At 42.8% G+C, this 18,249-nt stretch overlaps 1 protein-coding gene across 1 annotated transcript; it reads right to left on the bottom strand.

Annotated features, from left to right (window-relative positions):
* Window positions 1–8,962: 8,962 nt before the first annotated feature.
* Window positions 8,963–10,506, bottom strand: LOC308094752 (bactericidal permeability-increasing protein-like). The gene has a single exon (XM_080441567.1). The coding sequence runs from the start codon at window positions 10,501–10,503 to the stop codon at window positions 9,109–9,111; it is 1,395 nt and encodes a 464-aa protein (XP_080297693.1). The 5' UTR covers window positions 10,504–10,506; the 3' UTR covers window positions 8,963–9,108.
* Window positions 10,507–18,249: the final 7,743 nt, after the last annotated feature.

Below are 18,249 nucleotides of genomic sequence, written 5' to 3'. Positions count from 1 at the left end.
TTAGGTTTGGTCAATTTAAACAACAGTATTTTCAGGACCAAAGGTTTCAGTATTGGCTCAGGTTGATAGCTCTAAATTCTCTAATTAAAAACAGCTCAACTGTTTGTGGCCAAATATACCTTAATTAAACCAAATAAAGAGATGTTTACATCTAATTAAAAACATAATATCTAGGATGTATTCCATGAGAAAGTATCTTAACAAGTATCGGAAATGCTTCCAGATAGTTTGGATAGTTTCTGAGCTTTTACACAGCAAATTCAGCATTTATCAGAAGGTGGTTTCCTCCTCTTCTTAACGTCATCGGCCAGCAGGTGAACAGAAGCTGAAACCTTTATCTTGTCAGGCAACCAGTGTCACTGCAGTGTGTGACTTCACAGGGCTCAGACCCTAGTTACCAGTTTTGCCAGATTTTCTGAGAGAAATAAGCATCCAGGTCTAAGAAAACAAGCCAAAGGTTGCGAGCACTTTAAACCTATAAGCAACGGCTTTTTGAAAATAGCACATCTAGCCTATCTACAAGCTCACAACGTGTCGCATTGTGAGCTTGTAGATCGTCTATTTTCAAAAATATCTTCAGGAAAGAAAAGGGCAAAATGTGGAATATTTTTCTAAACAGTTTAACAACACAAATCTGGTACGGGGGTCCCTGACTCCCTGGCACAAAATGTTTTCAGATGGGGACAATTACATGTTAATTTGGGGGGGGGGGGTCCTTGACATGAACATGTTTGAGAACCACTGGTTTTACAGAAAAACAAGCCCAAGCTTATAATAAGCAGACATGGCAACACTGACACTAGTTACTGCTACAAGGACAAGCTGTATCATAAGTTACAGACAGGTTGTAACAAAAACGTTATGAACCACAGAGATATTAACTTTTAAGTAATGAATGGTTATTATTAAAGATAATAATACATTGCTTCAGTCATCAAATCATTTTCTGTAGGCCTACTTTTAGCGTTTTAACGGATGAAATTGTCCATCATTCCTTGATTCTCACAGTCCAAATATTGTAATGTTTATTTTGTTACTGTTGCCTCTGTTTTTGATCATTGTAATGCAGTCAGAGTCTGTTACTTCTGTGGGACAGTTAATAACAAGCACTGTAAGCTTTGTTCTAAACCCTTTCCAGTGAAAGTCTATAATGCAATGTTATATATTGGTCTGGCTGGGGGGGGGGGTCTCCTGGATTCTGACAGTCTAATGTTGGCAGCCCTGATATTCTCCAGTGGTGTAAAGAAACTATAAGTACATTTACTCAAGTACTGTAGGCTACTTGTTACTGTATTTTTACTTTACTGGAGTATTTCCATTTTTTTTGTACTTTTACTTCTACTCCATTACATATCAGAGGCAAATATTGTACTTTTACTCCACTACAATTATTTGAAAACTTTAGTTACTAGTTACAATATTTTGATTATTATTACAAAACATACATTTCGGCCTTTTGAAAATAGCCGATCTACAAGCTCACAATGCGTTGCGATGCATTGTGAGCTTGTAGATCTGCTATTTTCAAAAGATTTTAATACATTTTATACATTTGAAAACTTGAAATGGGACATTTTGCATAATGACTACTTTCTACATTTTGTACTTTAAATACATTTTGATGACAATATTTTTTTATTTTTACAAAAGTACATTTTGAATTCCGGACTTTTACTTGTGACAGAGTATTACATTTTTGTAGTACTTTTTCCACCACTTATTTTAGTTTTAACCACCTGTGTGGTTAAAACTGTCATAATCAAGTTCACCAGCAGACTGTGCTAACACTCCATTCCATTAAGCTTCATTCCTGCTTGCGTTGCCATAGAAAATGAAATGGATGATTGTATGTGTACTAGGTAGTCACATATTATGGAAACACTCACTCATTCAGTGCACTCATTTGTGTCTCCTTAATGTGTGCCTATTAAATGTACAACTGTAAAACCAGTCAGGTTCTTGGTGGGCTGCTTAATAGGTCAGAACACAATCCATTCACATTCAGTGGAGCATGAAGGGACGCTGAACAGAGCGGAGATAAGGATGGATTGATTGATTGATTGATTGATTGGTTGATTGATTGATTGATTGATTGATTGATTGATTGATTGATTGATTGATTGATTGATTGATTGATTGATTGATTGAATACTTTATTAACAGTTTGTAAACAGCACTACAGTGGTACTATTTTACAATGATTGTTAAACGGATAACACAAAAAGTGTTTCCATTGTGGTCCTGCATGGGTATTCAATTCATCAAGAAATGATGATCAAATGGCTGTGCGGTTCTAAGGGAAAGACTAGTGCAGAGCTGAGACGGAGGATGATGGAGTGGAGGCCATAGTGGATGTGGTGAGGAGGAGAGGCAAACTATGATGGTCACGGACACGTACTGTAGTAAAGGAAGGAAGAGAATAACTGGATGAAGAAAGTTATGTCGATATACTCCGGGGCCCCCGGGGGGGTCCCCCAATTATTGTGGGGGGTCCCCAGATGCTTATGTGCAACATTGTTTTCTCACTCAACAATAAACAAACCAACATACAGTATAAGTGTATACAGGGTATCTGCACATTTCTAAAGTTACAATTTAAGGACTTTTAAGGCATTTTTTAATACAAAATTATGTAAGAAAGAGGCAATTGTGAACATAGGCGATCTACAAGCTCACAGCGTGAGGCGTTGTGAGCTTGTAGTTCGGCTTTTTTCACAATATTTATCTGTGGAACCGAGTCAAACTAAATGAAATGCCTACATTTCCAAGTGCTTGTCGGGTCGGGGGCTCCCCAGTTCAAATAAGATAATTTTGGAGGGTCGCGGCCTGAAAAGTTTGGGAACCCTTGACTTTCCCCAGGGGACAAGACCCACTAGCCGGCCTATAAGGAGACCTGGCAGATGACCTCTGCATGGACCATGAGGTGGCCATCCATGGACCGTTCCTGGTGGAAGAAAGCCATATAGCGAGGAGGATCAAGTCTAAAACCCAGGGGTGCCTGGAAAGCGGAATTTAAAGGGTCTACACCATGAATTTAATTTTTTTGGGGTTTTTAGTATTTTTTGGGCTCCCCAGTGTCACTTGTACCCCAAAAAATATGTTTTTAAAACATTCAGTCATTCATTCTCATTTCAGAGATTTTCAGAATGGGCGTGTCTGAACAGGCCATTTCAGAATGTGCAATGCAAGTGATGTCACTTGCATTGCCATTGCATTGATGCTGGCCAGACAGAATTGCTCAGTAGCCCCCCCCTGCCCAAGAGGACGTTTTGGTATTGCAGCTGAAAGTGCTGTATAAGCCAGAGACAATTGACTTGGGATGAGTATATCTGAGTGATGATTTAGGCTCAAACCTTTTGAAAAAGGTTTGAGGGACATACACCATATATTAAATATCCAATCTTTTTTTTTTAATTCATGGTGTAGATCCTTTAAACCAATCGTGATTTGCCTCTCCTCTCCTCTCCTCTCATACAATCAAGTGGTGCCCGGAAGGGGGTCTGCCAGCCCATGCTAGGAGGCCTGAGCTTATGATCTGTAAGTGTGTCTCTGCTTCACAATTTAGTCGTAATACCAATTAATTCCTACCATTGCTTGCCACTGCTGTTGTATACCCTACTGCCTCACCTGCCAGCGAGGAGCATCCACTGGGAAGATGGATAGCACCTCCGTCTGCCATACCCCTCCCGTTGAACATTCCCAACAGGTGCCGCCCCTATTAGCCCCGCAAGAGTACCTACATGATGCAGTGACAAAGATCAGCCCCAACCAGCTTCCCTCCCCTGAACACGGGCAATTGTACTGTGTTTTGTATAGAGTAGACGCTCGGCAAGCCGGACTCACAGCAGTGGTGCGCAGGTACTTTAGCCCTGCACCACCCCAGCACCCAACATTTTGTCTTTTCTTAACCTGCACAACAGAACTTCAAGTTAACCAATATACTATAACCCAGGGATCTTCAACGTTTTTTTCAGGCCAAGGACCCCTTAGCTGAGAGAGATACGAAGCAGGGACCCCCACTATATACTGTATAAAATTATGTTGAAAGATTAAACTTTTTCATAGATTTCATAAATAACTTCACAGTCTTGTTTGACAGCACTATTGTCAGTGTTTGTCTTTTCTATTATTGTTGGATTTACGTTAATGTGCATTTTCAGACATGTAACCACTTAAACCCTCAATACTTAGCAACCTTGACCTTTGGCTCTGTACTTTCTTTCCTCTACACCAAATCTCTTTGCCGAAAATAGCCGATCTACAAGCTCACAACGCCTCACAACACTCACAACTCACAACGATTTGGCGGCCCCCCTTTAGTAATTCTGAGGACCCCCTAGGGGTCCCGGACCCCCTGTTGAAGACCCCTGCTTTACCAATATACCTATAGGCTATACTTTGGTGACAGACGTCCCTCGGGGGTCTATCTTTGGACCCCTCATTTTTCCCTCTGCCCCAAATCTATTTGCCGAAAGTAGCCGAGCTACAAGCTAGCTTGTAGATCTCCTATTTTCGCCTGATGTTTGCCTATTTTCACTGAATGTTTGCCTCATGCCTAGAATAGGAACACTATACCTTCAAGTGGTAAAAAAAACACCAACACTCAAACTCTGTAATGAGGACAACTGAAATGTCCCTGATTGACCGTTCAGTTTGATTGAGAATTTACCTTAATTTCTGTTGCTACAAATAACACATGCATTCATCTACCATTTATGAGCCTGAGTCTGATAAATGGGGGGGGGGGGGGTCACATACAGACGGCGAGAAATTCTCTACAGACCGTTAACATTGTCTTTTGACAGGGCGTTATAGTGAGGCACAGCACAGCCGTCAACTATCGCACCGATCCAGAGCTAACTGCCTGACGGGACTAGCCTGGTTCCAGACGAATCTGCCTTTGCAAAATTGCATCGCACTTTAGCCCTCGGCAGATTAGGTCTGGCCCCCCTCAATAGAGATTTCATTTCTCTCCCTCCGAAGTCGTGAGGGACCAATCAGGGCCCAGTATCCAAATGTGGGCGGGCTTATCACCTTATTTGGAGCAATGACGTACAAGGAAGCACTGCTCTGATTGGTTCGTACAAGGAAGCACTGCTCTGATTGGTTTAGGTCTAACCAATAGAGTCCGTTTGGATCTTTTTGTAACCGCCCCTTGGAAAAGAAATCTGTCGTTGATAGGGACCAGACTAATATCCACGCAGCGTGTCGTGTGATATCGTCTGGCCACGCGAGGCTACGACGGGACGGCCATACAAGACAACCCTGCTTATTAGAGAAAAGGCAGGGACCCCCCCGGGCCTTTTGGATGTCCAGGGTTCAGAGGTGACAGTGTTGTCACTAGGGGTTTGCAGCCAGCCCACTTGATGTGGATCACCAGGAAGAAAAAGAAAGAAAACGTCTGCCATCGTCCCTGAACTCCAGAGGCGGAGATGATAAGCAACAAAAGAGAGGTAGTCGGCTGAAATAATATACAGTGTGTCCCGGGGCCATGTGAAGGGGGGGGGGGGGTGTCAGGAAACGAGGTGGAGTCTGTTGGTGTGTCTGCAGTGGTGGAAGAAGTACTCTAGATCAGTGGTTCCCAAACACTGGGTCGGGACCCACTTGCAGGGTCGCGGACCAATTTTTATGGGTTGTGAGTAAATATGTGGGGTTTTTTTTACGTTTAAATAACTTTTTTCTGAATTTCTTTCTCTGAAGAATTACAGAAATTTAGAAAAAAATTAAAATCAATACAAAAAAAGAACACTTAATAATGAAAATAGACGATTTTTTAATAATTGCTACAATATTTGCCTGTGAGAGTTAGTTACTTGCAACCACTCTGTGTGTGTGTGTGCGTGCCTGCGTTTGTGGTAAGAAAGTGAGAGTGAGAGGAGACAGGAGAGCCACTCCAGAGATGCTGGTGTTTGGAAGCCTCATTATCAACATTTGAGGAGAAAATAGATCCGTCTCTCTGTTGGTGGCCTCCCCTCCCTCCCTCCCTCCCTCCCTCCCCAGCCAACCTCAGCGCTCAGACAGAGCTGTCAGATCCAGAAGACCCCTCCCCTCCTCAGAGACTGAGTGCCACTGTCTGCATCTGTGGACCTCGTGTCAGTAGAGAAGAGACATGGGAGGCTAAACAGCATTTTCTGTCTCTATATGCAGAAATGTTTTGTTTATGCTAAATGCTATGTTATGTATGTGTATGTATGTATATATATATTAAAATATATGTGTGTCATACTCATATCCAGACCAGCATGCATTGACTAAGCAGGGAGTGGGTGGTGAGTCACTTAACTGCTAGCCTGCCCCCAGTGCGTCTGATATCTGGCATAGAGGGGCGAATTCAAAATCTCCGGAGAAAACTGCCGGGGGCTCCCATTGGTTCACCAATCTGTGCGCCCGCACAGATGCTGTTATTAACTACAAAATTCACGCCCACTTTTGAGACAGCGCCGCTACTCGAGGTCCGTTAGAACGATGAAATGCAGCTCTCAATGCATTCCCTATGAGAGGATATGAGAGTTAGCCTACTTTTAAAATTATCCTGCATTAACTGAAGACGATATTGATTTAAATAAAAATATGTTTCCAAATGTATGGAGTGTCTTTGTCAAAATATCTTCTTGTTTTCTTTATAGTTGATGTGTTTCACATTTAATTTGCCACTTTAACGAGTTACCCATAATGCTAACACAGCAGAGGGTAGACAGCAGACGGGCATTTCAGTGACATCACTGTCTTTACGAGCGCCGAGCGCCGACCAGTGGCGTACCCACTGTAGAGGCAGGACAGGCGGTCGCCTGCCCAACTAAGATCTCGCCTCCCCTAAAAATAAACAAATAACCCAAAAACGTGCTTAATGTCCTCAAAGTCACGCATCCAACAAGCTTTGAACTGAGCAGATTGGACCTTCTGTTCCAGAGATAATGGGTATTGAAAACCTCAAGGGATGCTTCCGTGACGTATATACCATGCGACCACTTAAACTCTGGATCTCCGATGCTAGCGGTTTTGACATACTGATGGAGTATATTATCGTATATTGTGGGTAGTATATCGAGATGAAAGATATGGGACATTAAAAAGGATAAATTAAACAAATGGGACAGATTATTAGAACACAAAAAAATCGCTACAGCCTCAGTAGTTAACCAGTGAAATGACGGTATTTTACAATGCCTCTCATAGAGATTGCATTGAGAGCTGCAGAACATCGTTCTAACGGACCTCGAGTAGCGGCGCTGTGTCAAAAGTGGGCGTGGATTTGTAGGCCTTCCGCTTCCGGCCGTGTGTCTCTATGGGGAAGCTGCCTTGAAGCCTAGTGGGTGTGGTGCCTGAAGAGCTGATTAATGATACATGGGGAGCAGCTTGGGTTTTACTGCACTGGGGTTGGTTGATTAAAGCCATGGGTGGGGTCTGTATAGACTATATAATGGAGAATAGCTCAATTTCGCGTGGGCTGCCATGGAGAGAGGCTGACACAGTTATTTTCACTTATGTTGTCCAGGCCTGGAAATAAACACCTTTATTTTACCTGCAAGCCTGCCTCCTGCTCCATAACTTACATTTTAAAGGGGTTTTCACTCACATAATGCCGATCTACAATCCCACTTGGTAACACGGGCGTGAGACGACCCCGATAGCCTTAATGTTCGGCAGCAGCATGAACTACGGCTCTGCACGCGCCGTTTGTCCACTGTCTGTCCACTGTCTGTCCACTGTCTGTCCGCAGCGCTTTGTATTCTGCCTCTGTCTGTGATGTGATGTAGCCTGCAGACGCGCTCCGCATCACAAATGATTCCCTCATTAGCCCATGAAGACCGGGGAAGCGTCTGTGTCATTTTAGATTGTAGCTAAAAAGCATAATTTTATACTTTGGCTGTTCAAAAATAGCAGACATACAAGCTTGTAGATATGCTATTTTTGAAAAATATTGAAAATGTGTGCAAATCTTTGAATACATATTTTGATTTATATCGTTTTTAAGTGAACAGTTTTAACTCTAATCTTTGCTTCTGGGGGGGGGGTCCCTGGGAAGGTTTTGAGCACCACTGACATAGCAACACACGTTTATCAGAAAACTGGATTTAGAAGACATTTGTAGAATCAGCCTCAGGTCTAAATGGGTTAGTTGCCCACCAAAGACAGACGGATGAAAAGCAGGTCCCTCCTAATTACCAGAGAGGTCAAACTGCTGACACACAGGCACCCACAAAGGAAAGAAACTCAGCAAGTACATGAAGTCGGTACTGAACATTATGGCGAGAAAAAAAAGCTGAAATGAGCTCACAACGCACACATTGTGAGCTTGTAGATCTGCTATTTTCAATTGGTAAAAGTTTAAATAGGGCTGAAGACACACACTAACCATACTGTGTGTTTTGCAATAATAATACAAATCTACAAAGTAACTAGCAACTAAAGTGTTCAAATAATTACAGTGGAGTAAAAGTACAATATTTGCCTCTGAAGTATTGGAAATTGGAAATACCCCAGTAAAGCAAAAATACCTCAGAATTACTTAGTCACTTTCCACCACTGATGACACAATTAAGCAATTAATGTCTTGCGCTGTTATGCGTGTATAAAAATGTTGGACAGGGGCCGCAGGGCCCAGTTGACCTTGGTTTTTGATCAAGATGGCAAGATAAAAAGATCTGAATGAATAGTACAAGAGGGTTCATGAATGAGGCACAGATCATAAAGGCTGATCACCTGGCTATATAGATCTCAACCCAGTTCGACACCTTCAGGAGATTCTGGACCAATGCATTATACAGCACTGTCCCCCACTGTCATCATAACAAACACCAAATGAGGAACATATCGTTCTGGCAGCTCGTGGTGGCTATATAATGTAGAACACAAGCATGCATGGACTTTATGAATTAATGCTTTATTTGGAGTATAATAATACATTATACAGAACATTGATTTGTTCAGTAATAACAAATAAATCGTCATAGAAGAGGAATCGCACACACACACACACACACACACACACACACACACACACACACACACACACACACACACACACACACACACACACACACACACACACACACACACACACACACACACACACACACACAAACACACACTGTCACTGTGAATGCATTATATTTTAACATCAGAAGCAATGACCACAAATCCCTCCTTGACCAGCAGCACAGGGTCAACCAGTTGAATGTTGTGGAGGCTAGGTATGTCCAAACCCTGGGACAGCATGGCATTCACTTTAGGTAACACCACCATCTTCACAGCCATCTTTACAACACTCTCCAGTACAGCGATCTGGAACCCCCCCACCTCACTGGACACCAGGGCCATGGTAAAGTTGCTCATCGTCGCAGAGCCCTTCACCTTCCCCTCGGAGAAGAAGACTTTGAGGCTAAAGCTGGCATCGACGCTGAGTTTGAACAGAGGGGCCAGGGTTTTGTTTGGAGAGATGGCAAAGGCCTTGACCACGGCCAAGACGTCTAGTTCCACCATGTCAGAGACGAAGCTAAACATGGGAGCCTCTCTGGCGTCCACATGCAGTTCCATGAGCATGTTGGGAAACATCTTGGGCAGCTGAGGGATGAACGTCCCAAAGGAAGTGGTGTTGAGGCGCACAGGAGAAGTCTGTGGGATGATGCTGTCGTTGATTTGAGCTTGGAGGAATCCACCTGAGAAGTAGACGTAGGAGGCGGAGTTGACTGCAAACTCAGAAAAGCCAAATTGCACCATATAGTTGCTTTGTGGGGTCAATATGAAGGGTTTGGCACGGAACGGTGGTTCTGTATGATTCTGAGTGTGGTAGAACTCTCCCTTACAGTCCAGACTAAGGCTTGAACTGTGTACTTCAGGTGCAGAGGTGAGTGGGACCTCCATGACCAGAGTGGGGCTAACCGTGATGGAAACAGGCTTTGCAGCTAGTTGTCGCTGCACATCTTGAACAAAGCGCTTGATTCCTGGACAGATCTGCTCTTCAATTTGGGATTTGATGCGACCCTGATATTGCCTCACGAACGGCTGGAACAGCGGACTGCCGCCGCCATCGAAGTCTACGGTCAAACCTCCGATCCCCGCGGAGCAGTAGGTGCTGCCGACGGTCAGGTGGCCGGCGGAGCTCTTCCCCAACCTCACCCCGGAACTCAAATGGACGTTTGAGAGCGACAGCCGAAACGTACCGCTGTCGTGGATGAGCCCGTAGTGCGTCCTCCAGTGGCCGTTCACCCAAACGTCGAGTCCGGACACCACCGTCTTGAGTTCCCCGCCCTCTTCGTCAAACCGTACCGACGGGTCGGGGGAGCGGCATCGAGCTCTCATCCCGTCGAGGACATAGTCCACATCTCCAAGCAGTCCCATGCCGACGCTGCCAGTAACCGCTGGAATAGATGCCGCGTCTAGTTTCTTCCGCATCCACTGGCCTCCGAGTCGTGCGCCGTATTGAAGCGCCTTGTCGGTTACAATGAGCTTCATCGCAGGGGTTTCTCCATCACAATGAGTGGTAAGGGTCAACAGCAGCATTAAGAGGAAAGACATGTTGACTCGATGGAGGAATGCAGACAACTGCTGTGAAATGTCGATGGTTGTCGTTTATATATTCAATTCTGTTCAAGTTCCCTTTTTTAAGGTCGGCAAGCTTCCTGATTTGTTTTATTTGATGTTTATACGATGGGGAACTTGACCTTTCCCTCTTAAATGGAACCACAGCATACTGTAAAACCATGTGGTCCACAGGTTTTACAGTATGATTATATTTGTCAACAATATAATCTCCTCCTTCATCATGCGCATGACTCCACTGCATTTGATTGTTCTCAGGAGAACTGTTGTTGACATTTCATTTTATTTTCTATCTAGTCTTACATTTTTGTCTCACAAAATTCTCACGAAACCAGTGTTAATTTAGTTGATTAAGACTAGACTAAGACTAAACAATTTCAGATGACTAAAATAGGACTAAAACTAAGTGATGTGTTATTCAAAAGACTAAAACCAAGACTAAATCAGAATTTGCTGTCAAAATTAACACGGCACAAAACCATTGTGTGTGTGTGTGTGTGTGTGTGTGTGAGCGTGTGCGTGTGTGTGTGCGTGTGTGTGTGAGCGCGTGCGTGCGTGCGTGCGTGCGTGCGTGCGTGCGTGCGTGCGTGCGTGCGCGCGCAGTATGCATATCTGTGAGCGCTGCATTTGCGTGCATGCTTGCATATGTACACACATGCATCAGTGCACTGTATGTGTTTACGTACTGCAAATTCCATATACCAACCACGCACAGACACGCCTCGGCTAAACGAGACAAGCTCTCAGACAAAAGAGTGTTAGGCGTAAACAGTGTGTGTGTGTGTGTGTGTGTGTGTGTGTCTGTCGGGTACACACACACACACACACACACACACACACACACACACACACACACACACACACACACACACACACACACACACACACACACACACACACACACACACACACACACACACACACATCTCGTCATTATGCACACAAAAGAACACGTGGATAACAACACCAGGCCAGATTAGTGGGGCTTGACGCTGTCTGTGTCCGTTTGGCACTTTCGCTGCTGATGTGGCTGCTGCCCGTTTTTGTTGCTCAGACCCAATTAGACCAGACCGGGTCCCCGAGGGCGTCGGGTTGGCACCGAGGCCACGGTGGCAGAGGGCAAAACATGGCAGAGGCCGAGGCAAACAAACGCAGGCAGAAAGACAGACTTAATTAGACCAGTGGTTCTCAAACATTTTAATTTCGAGAACCGCCATAACTCTGAGAATGCATTTGCAATGGTTTTGTGCAATTTTGACAGCAAATTCTGATTCAGTCTTAGTTTTAGTCTTTTGAATAACGCATCATTTAGTTTTAGTCCTATTTTAGTCATCTGAAATTGTTTAGTCTTAAGTCTAGTCTTAATCAACAAAATTAACACTGGTTTTGTGAGAATTTTGTGAGACAAAAATGTGAGACTAGATAGAACAGACAACAAAACGATGTCAACAACAGTCCTCCTGAGAACGATCAAATGCAGTCGAGTCATGCACATGATAGGAGGAGATTATAGACCAATTATTTGTTTACCAACATTGCGACTGGATGCACAGGTGATTGTTTCATGCAATCAATTCTCAACCTGTTGTTTTGGGGTGCGCTGGTTTCAGCACACCCCAACCTCCTCTTGTGTGTTGGCTAGTGCTGCGCGCCCTAGGCGAGACCTGACAGAATGGGTTTCTTTTGCAACCAGTATGACGCTTGCAACCAGTGTGACGTCATCTGTTAAGGCGTCTATACTGTTGACAAATATACCCATACTGTAAAACCTGTGGACCACATGGTTTTACAGTATGCTGTGGTTCCATTTAAGAGGGAAAGGTCAAGTTCCCTGTCATAGAAACATCAAATAAAACAAATCAGGAAGCTTGCCGGCCTGAAAAAAAAAAAGGGAACTTACAGAATTGAATATACAAACGACAACCATCTACATTTCACAGCATTGTCTGCATTCCTCCATCGAGTCAACATGTCATTCCTCCTCTTAATGCTGCTGTTGACCCTTACCACTCATTGTGATGGAGAAACCCCTGGGATGAAGCTCATTTTAACCAACAAGGCGCTTCAATACGGCGCACAACTCAGAGGCCAGAGTAAAAAAATAAACATGTCATCTATTCCAGTGGTTTGGAACCCCCTAAAGCATTGGTTCTCAAATTGGGGTCCGGGACACCCAGGGGTCCTTGGGAGGGTTCCAGGGGCCCCCCAGCTAACAATCATTTTAACCCCTTTAACCATATTTTACACTTTGGCTATTCAATAAGAAGCAAGTCTTTTGTACACCTACAGTACAAAGGCGACAGGTGCGTATAGGAGAAGACCAAACGAGGGCCCCAACGCACTGAAAGAAAGAACTCCTGCACTCTGTCTTCAAACGCAATTAAAAAGATGTAATGGGAATAACAAGGTTTCGGTCGTCTGTTAGACCTTCATTTGGTTATCTTGGCTATTACTTTGGCTATTGAAAAATAATAGATCTACAAGCTCATATCGTGGCACGATATACCAGTAACCTGTAAGCTGATTGTATGACATTCTGTATAGTAGTGTACACTGTATCTGTCTGTCTCTTATATGTCATCATGATTTGTGTGCGTGGGAACTCATTTTAAACAAGCTTTGTGCTTTATGAGTTATCCAGTTTAGTAGACCTTGTATTGTGAATTGTACTTCCATGTACTGTTTCTCATGTCTTACTAAATAAAGTACATCAATCAATCACGAAGTGACGTGTTATGAGCTATTTTTGAAAAAACTGTTAGAGACATTTTCCATTTAACTCTCTATATAAGTAATTCTTAACATAGATCTCTGTCTGAACTTTCATGAACTAAAGTTTGATTTGTGTACGTGAAGTATGAACATCTATTTGCGAGACAGTCTGCCATTGTTCGTGCGTTCTGTGTGACTTTGTAATGATGTACTCTGACCACATGATGCGGCATCTATTGCTACTGTGTAGATTAACGGCCAGAAGCAAGGCTAGCAAGGCTATCTCATGGTCATGTCCATGTTCATGTGATATCATTGTTATTGCCCCTCCTGGCTCTAGAGAAGCTGGGGACTTAAAAGATACTAGCGCTCTTTGTCCACTTTCTTGTATTAAGGCATAAATATGTTTATTATAATATTTATTATTTAATGTGTCCTATAGTAACATCAAGTTCTGACAATGGACTGTCTGTGCCTTCTGACAGCTCACTGTTTCAAGGTTACCTTTCTGACTCACTAAAGAACCTCTTCCTGTCTCCGTCTCTCCCTCCTCCCTTATGATTCCTTTGGGAGGGGTGAGACATCTTCAAATGTATGTGTCTTAGCTAATTCTAGTCACCGTTAACTTGACCGTGGCTTAGACCAGTCAACTTGGCAGTCCGTTAGTGCACAGACGTACTTATTTAACCGAAGGAAGACAGCTTGTGTTCATATTCTTTATTTCTCATTGCATTGTTCAAAAAAGCCACAACAAAACCCGTGATTTGTTTTTATATATATATATATATATATATATATATATATATATATATATAGCAAACATTTTTAACTCAAACCTTGAGTCCCTGGCACAAAATATTTCTGAGATGGTGGGTCCGGGGCCAAATACCGCGGCCTGTCTGAATTAAACCATCTCCATATCAGTGTTGCTGCTGCATGATGATGAGGAGACAGTTTTATTAGTTTAGTAGATTAATTTAGAATAATCATAATTTATTTCAATGTGATGGCAGAGGTCTAATTGGATTCTTATACACCACAGTCTCAATGTAAGCCTCGTGGATAGTATCAGAGCAGCATCATAATTAGCTAATGTAACAGGGAAGGACACTTAAGCCCAATGTTAAACTTAATACGTTGTGCCGTACGACGGTGTCTCTCGTGAAAATAGCAGAGAATAGCAGGTCTACAAGCTCAGCTTATATGACACCTTACACAAAAAGAAAACAACTGACATTAAAGGTAGGGTAAGTGATTTGCGTTGGTTAAAATAATTGTTAAATAGCTCTATATTCTGATAGAACTCATTGCTATAGAGTGTTTGTTCAGTATTAGGAGTCTCCTTGTCTCTCCACCTCTTTATTAAACAGAAAATGCATTTTCGTTTCAGTTTCAGTTTCATTTCCAATTTCATCCAACCAGGACAGAACTCAATCAGGATACAGATTAAACAAGTGAAATTGGAAGTGATGACACTAAGAAATGAGCATGCAAAATTGGAACTGGAACACTATACAAATTAAGCTTAAAAATGGGTACTTTCTCCTGATTGGCTGAGATTTCGACACCTACCGAAAAATGTATTTTCTGTTTATTAAAGAGCTGGAGAGACAGGGAGACATCTGTTACTGAAAAAACACTCTATAGCAATGATTACTATCAGAATATAGTATTTTAACCTTTTAACAAAATACTTTTTGTTTTAACCAAAAAATATCACTTACCCTACCTTTAACAATCCTACCTGTTCATATTACGTCATGCCTTATAACATACCACATAAATAAACATGCGTACAGTACATACATGAACAAAATAAAAACAAATAAGACAATGCTATTTTAGCCTGGGACCAGACGAATCTGCCAGTGCAAAAATAAATTGCCCTCTGCGATTTGGGTCTGACACCGCTCCGTTGTGAATCCATTTCCTGCTCCCGAAGTCTGGGGTGACCAATCAGGGCCCAGTATTCAAATATGGGAGACTGTAATTGGTAGTTGGTTGTAGGTCTAACCAATTGCGTCCAGAGCCATTGTTTTCATCCCGCCCCTTGGGGAAAAAAAACGTCCTCATAGAAGCACCAGACTCATATCCATGCAGTGATATAGTCTGGCTCAGCGAGGCAAATTTTACATGTAGGCCTAAATGGCCCTCCTCCTCATTGACCAGCAGGCCTTTTCAGGAAATGGAGCAAATGAAAAAACGTCATGTTGAAAGAGACGTTTCAGTAGTTAGTAAGTAGCCATGGGAACCGTTCGCGAGACCCATAGGTCAGGAGGATCTCCTGTTTCCGCAGCGTGACGCAGCTTGATGCACCAGTAAGTACACCCCCTGGACATGATGCTAGTACGTCACAGGGACTTACCCTCAATCCCACCCTTTGATGCAGAGTGCCAGGCAGGGAGGCATTATAGTCTTTGGTATGACTCGTCGGAGATTGAACCCTGACCTGTTGTTTTTTTTTGTTTTTCTTATGACTTTATTTTTCCTTTTTCAGCTTTATCATGTGGACAGCAATCGACAGTGCTGTCCTCAATCTAGAGCTTCGATCTGCTACTTTTGATGCTTTTTGTCTGACGCTGTAGTTAGTATGATCAAGTAAGGAGTTGATTATGAATATGGAGATAAGAGATGTCCGAGACGACGTCCAACAGCTGCGACGATATCCATAATAGGGACGCCAAGGTTGAAAGTCTAGCCAAACAGTTTCAAAGAAACCGCACTGAACCCATTCAATATTTTGAGGTCTTATTAGTCGAGGTCACCCAACAGTTGATGGGGTACACCCATCCACCCACCCACCACAGTGCACCAAAACACACTGCCTGGCGCGGACACTGCACCGCGTTCTCACCCGCTCCATCCTCTTCACAGAGTTTCCGTCAGGGTCACGGCACCGTTGTAACGGTATGGGTTCAAACGCGGGGCTCCTGTAGAAGGCAGCGATAGCCCCTCCAGGAGCGCTAATGATGATCTGGAGTGCTTGTTTTTTCTTTTTTTTTTAAAGAATGCATTCAGCCGTGTAATCAGGTTAGCAGGTTCACGCTCACGGCTGCTTCAGAAATCTGTCGTGCCGCCTGCCGTCCGTCTGCTGAACATAATATACAAACGGGAACAAATGGTCCCCCGAAGCTAAAGGAAAGGAACGTGAACTTTGGAGAAGACCACACAGTCCTTTGCAATCCTAGAGTCATGTTGTTCTGCAAATTGTGTTTCCGCTGAAACTCAAGCTTTTGCTGTTGGACTTTTTAAGTCCGGAATTCTAAATTGACTTGGGTAAAAGTACAAAGGTGTTGGTATCAAAATGTACTTAAAGTACCAAAAGTAGAAAGTACTCATTATGTAGAATCATTTCACAAGTTTTCAAATATATAAAAATCATTTGAAAATAGCAGATCTACAAGCTCACAATGCCTCGCATTGTGAGCTTGTAGATCGTCTTTTTTCAAATGCCCGAAATCGGGCTGAAGTGGTTAATGTATGTTTTGTAATGATAATCCAAATCTACAAAGTAACTAGTAACTAAAGTTTTCAAATAATTGTATTGGAGTAAAAGTAAAAGTACTAAAGATTGGAAATACTCCAGTAAAGTAAAAAAATCACACCCTGTGTGAAGTGGGCGGTGTCTTGCTAGCTAATCACAATACTGAATGGAGTCAACCAATCATGTACAAAAGATAAATACATTTATTGAAACACTCTTTATGATGGACGAAACCATAACTTGAAAAAAACAAAATTATGTTTTTTTTCAAGTTATGGTTTCTTATATAGGACTATGCACATGTGTCATGTGACACTGGCCAATCACAGTCCTGAATAGATTGCGATTGGCCAATCACGGTGCAGGATAATTGTACAAATTTCCAAACCTCACTTATAGGGGCGGTTTCACAGCGCAGGATATTTGTACATTTTTCCAAACCTCACTTATAGGGGCGGTTTCACCGCCCAAAAATACCAAACAAATGTACTTAAGTACATTTGTTTGGTATTTTTACTTTACTTTACTTTTCAGATCTGCTTAAATTACCCTCTGCAGGCCGCCCACCTCCTCCACATCTCACATGTTTCAATCCCAGAGGATTGCCCAGGCATGCCTCTCAAACACTGGCTAGCCTCTGGCTGCCCCCCCCTGACCCCCCCCCCCCCCCCCCCCCCCCCTTGTGAAATTGCTTTACTACAAAAGAAAGTTATTTTGTATTAACATACTCGACCATACAGATTGTATAAGTTATATTGTATTAACATACTAAACCATACAGATTAAAAAATGTAATTTTATTCAGTAAAAGAAAGTTAATGAGTAGTGCCTTTTTAATTATTTACATTTGAGTCTCTAACATAATGGAAAAAGTATTAAAATGTTTACATATTTTCTTCTACCCTGGGGACAGAAAAAGTTGAAGAATCCCACGTATATGATTATAATTTCTTTATTTCTTTTCATTTTCCTCTCCTTACCAATTGACCCCCCTGTGGCGGCCGCCCTCTTGGGCCTGACACACACACACACGCACACGCACACGCACACACACACACACACACACACACACACACACACACACACACACACACAAACCCTGGCTTTGGAAAAAAATGCTATACATCTAGTTGCGATATGATGCTGATTTCACATGTCACTGCATGCAAAATCAGCAGCTCCTCTTCATAAGCTTTATACATTCTGCTCAGCGATTTTTCTCCTCGTCCCCGGAGCCGTACGCTTTATACAGCCAGAAGGAAACGATGACACAGACAGACAGACAGACGGACAAAGAGAGGGAGAGAGAGGGAGAATGAAGCCTGATTTATAGACCATGTTGTACAACGGAGCATAAATTAAGCATGAAACAGCATCAGAGTCAGCTTTACTTTAAGGCTGCAGAGAGAAGACAGTAGCAGCAGCTGTATTAAGCAAAGACATTCACACGATGTTCACGTATATCTTTTATTTTAATGACTGATGCCCTTGCAGTTTGTACGGATTATCGA

The sequence above is a fragment of the Gymnoscopelus braueri genome (genome assembly GCF_963280865.1).
Source record: "Gymnoscopelus braueri genome assembly, chromosome: 11".
Classification (NCBI taxonomy): Eukaryota; Metazoa; Chordata; class Actinopteri; order Myctophiformes; family Myctophidae; genus Gymnoscopelus; species Gymnoscopelus braueri.
The sequence above is the reverse complement of the archived record's forward strand: the minus strand, read 5'-3'. Positions and strand labels throughout refer to the sequence as shown.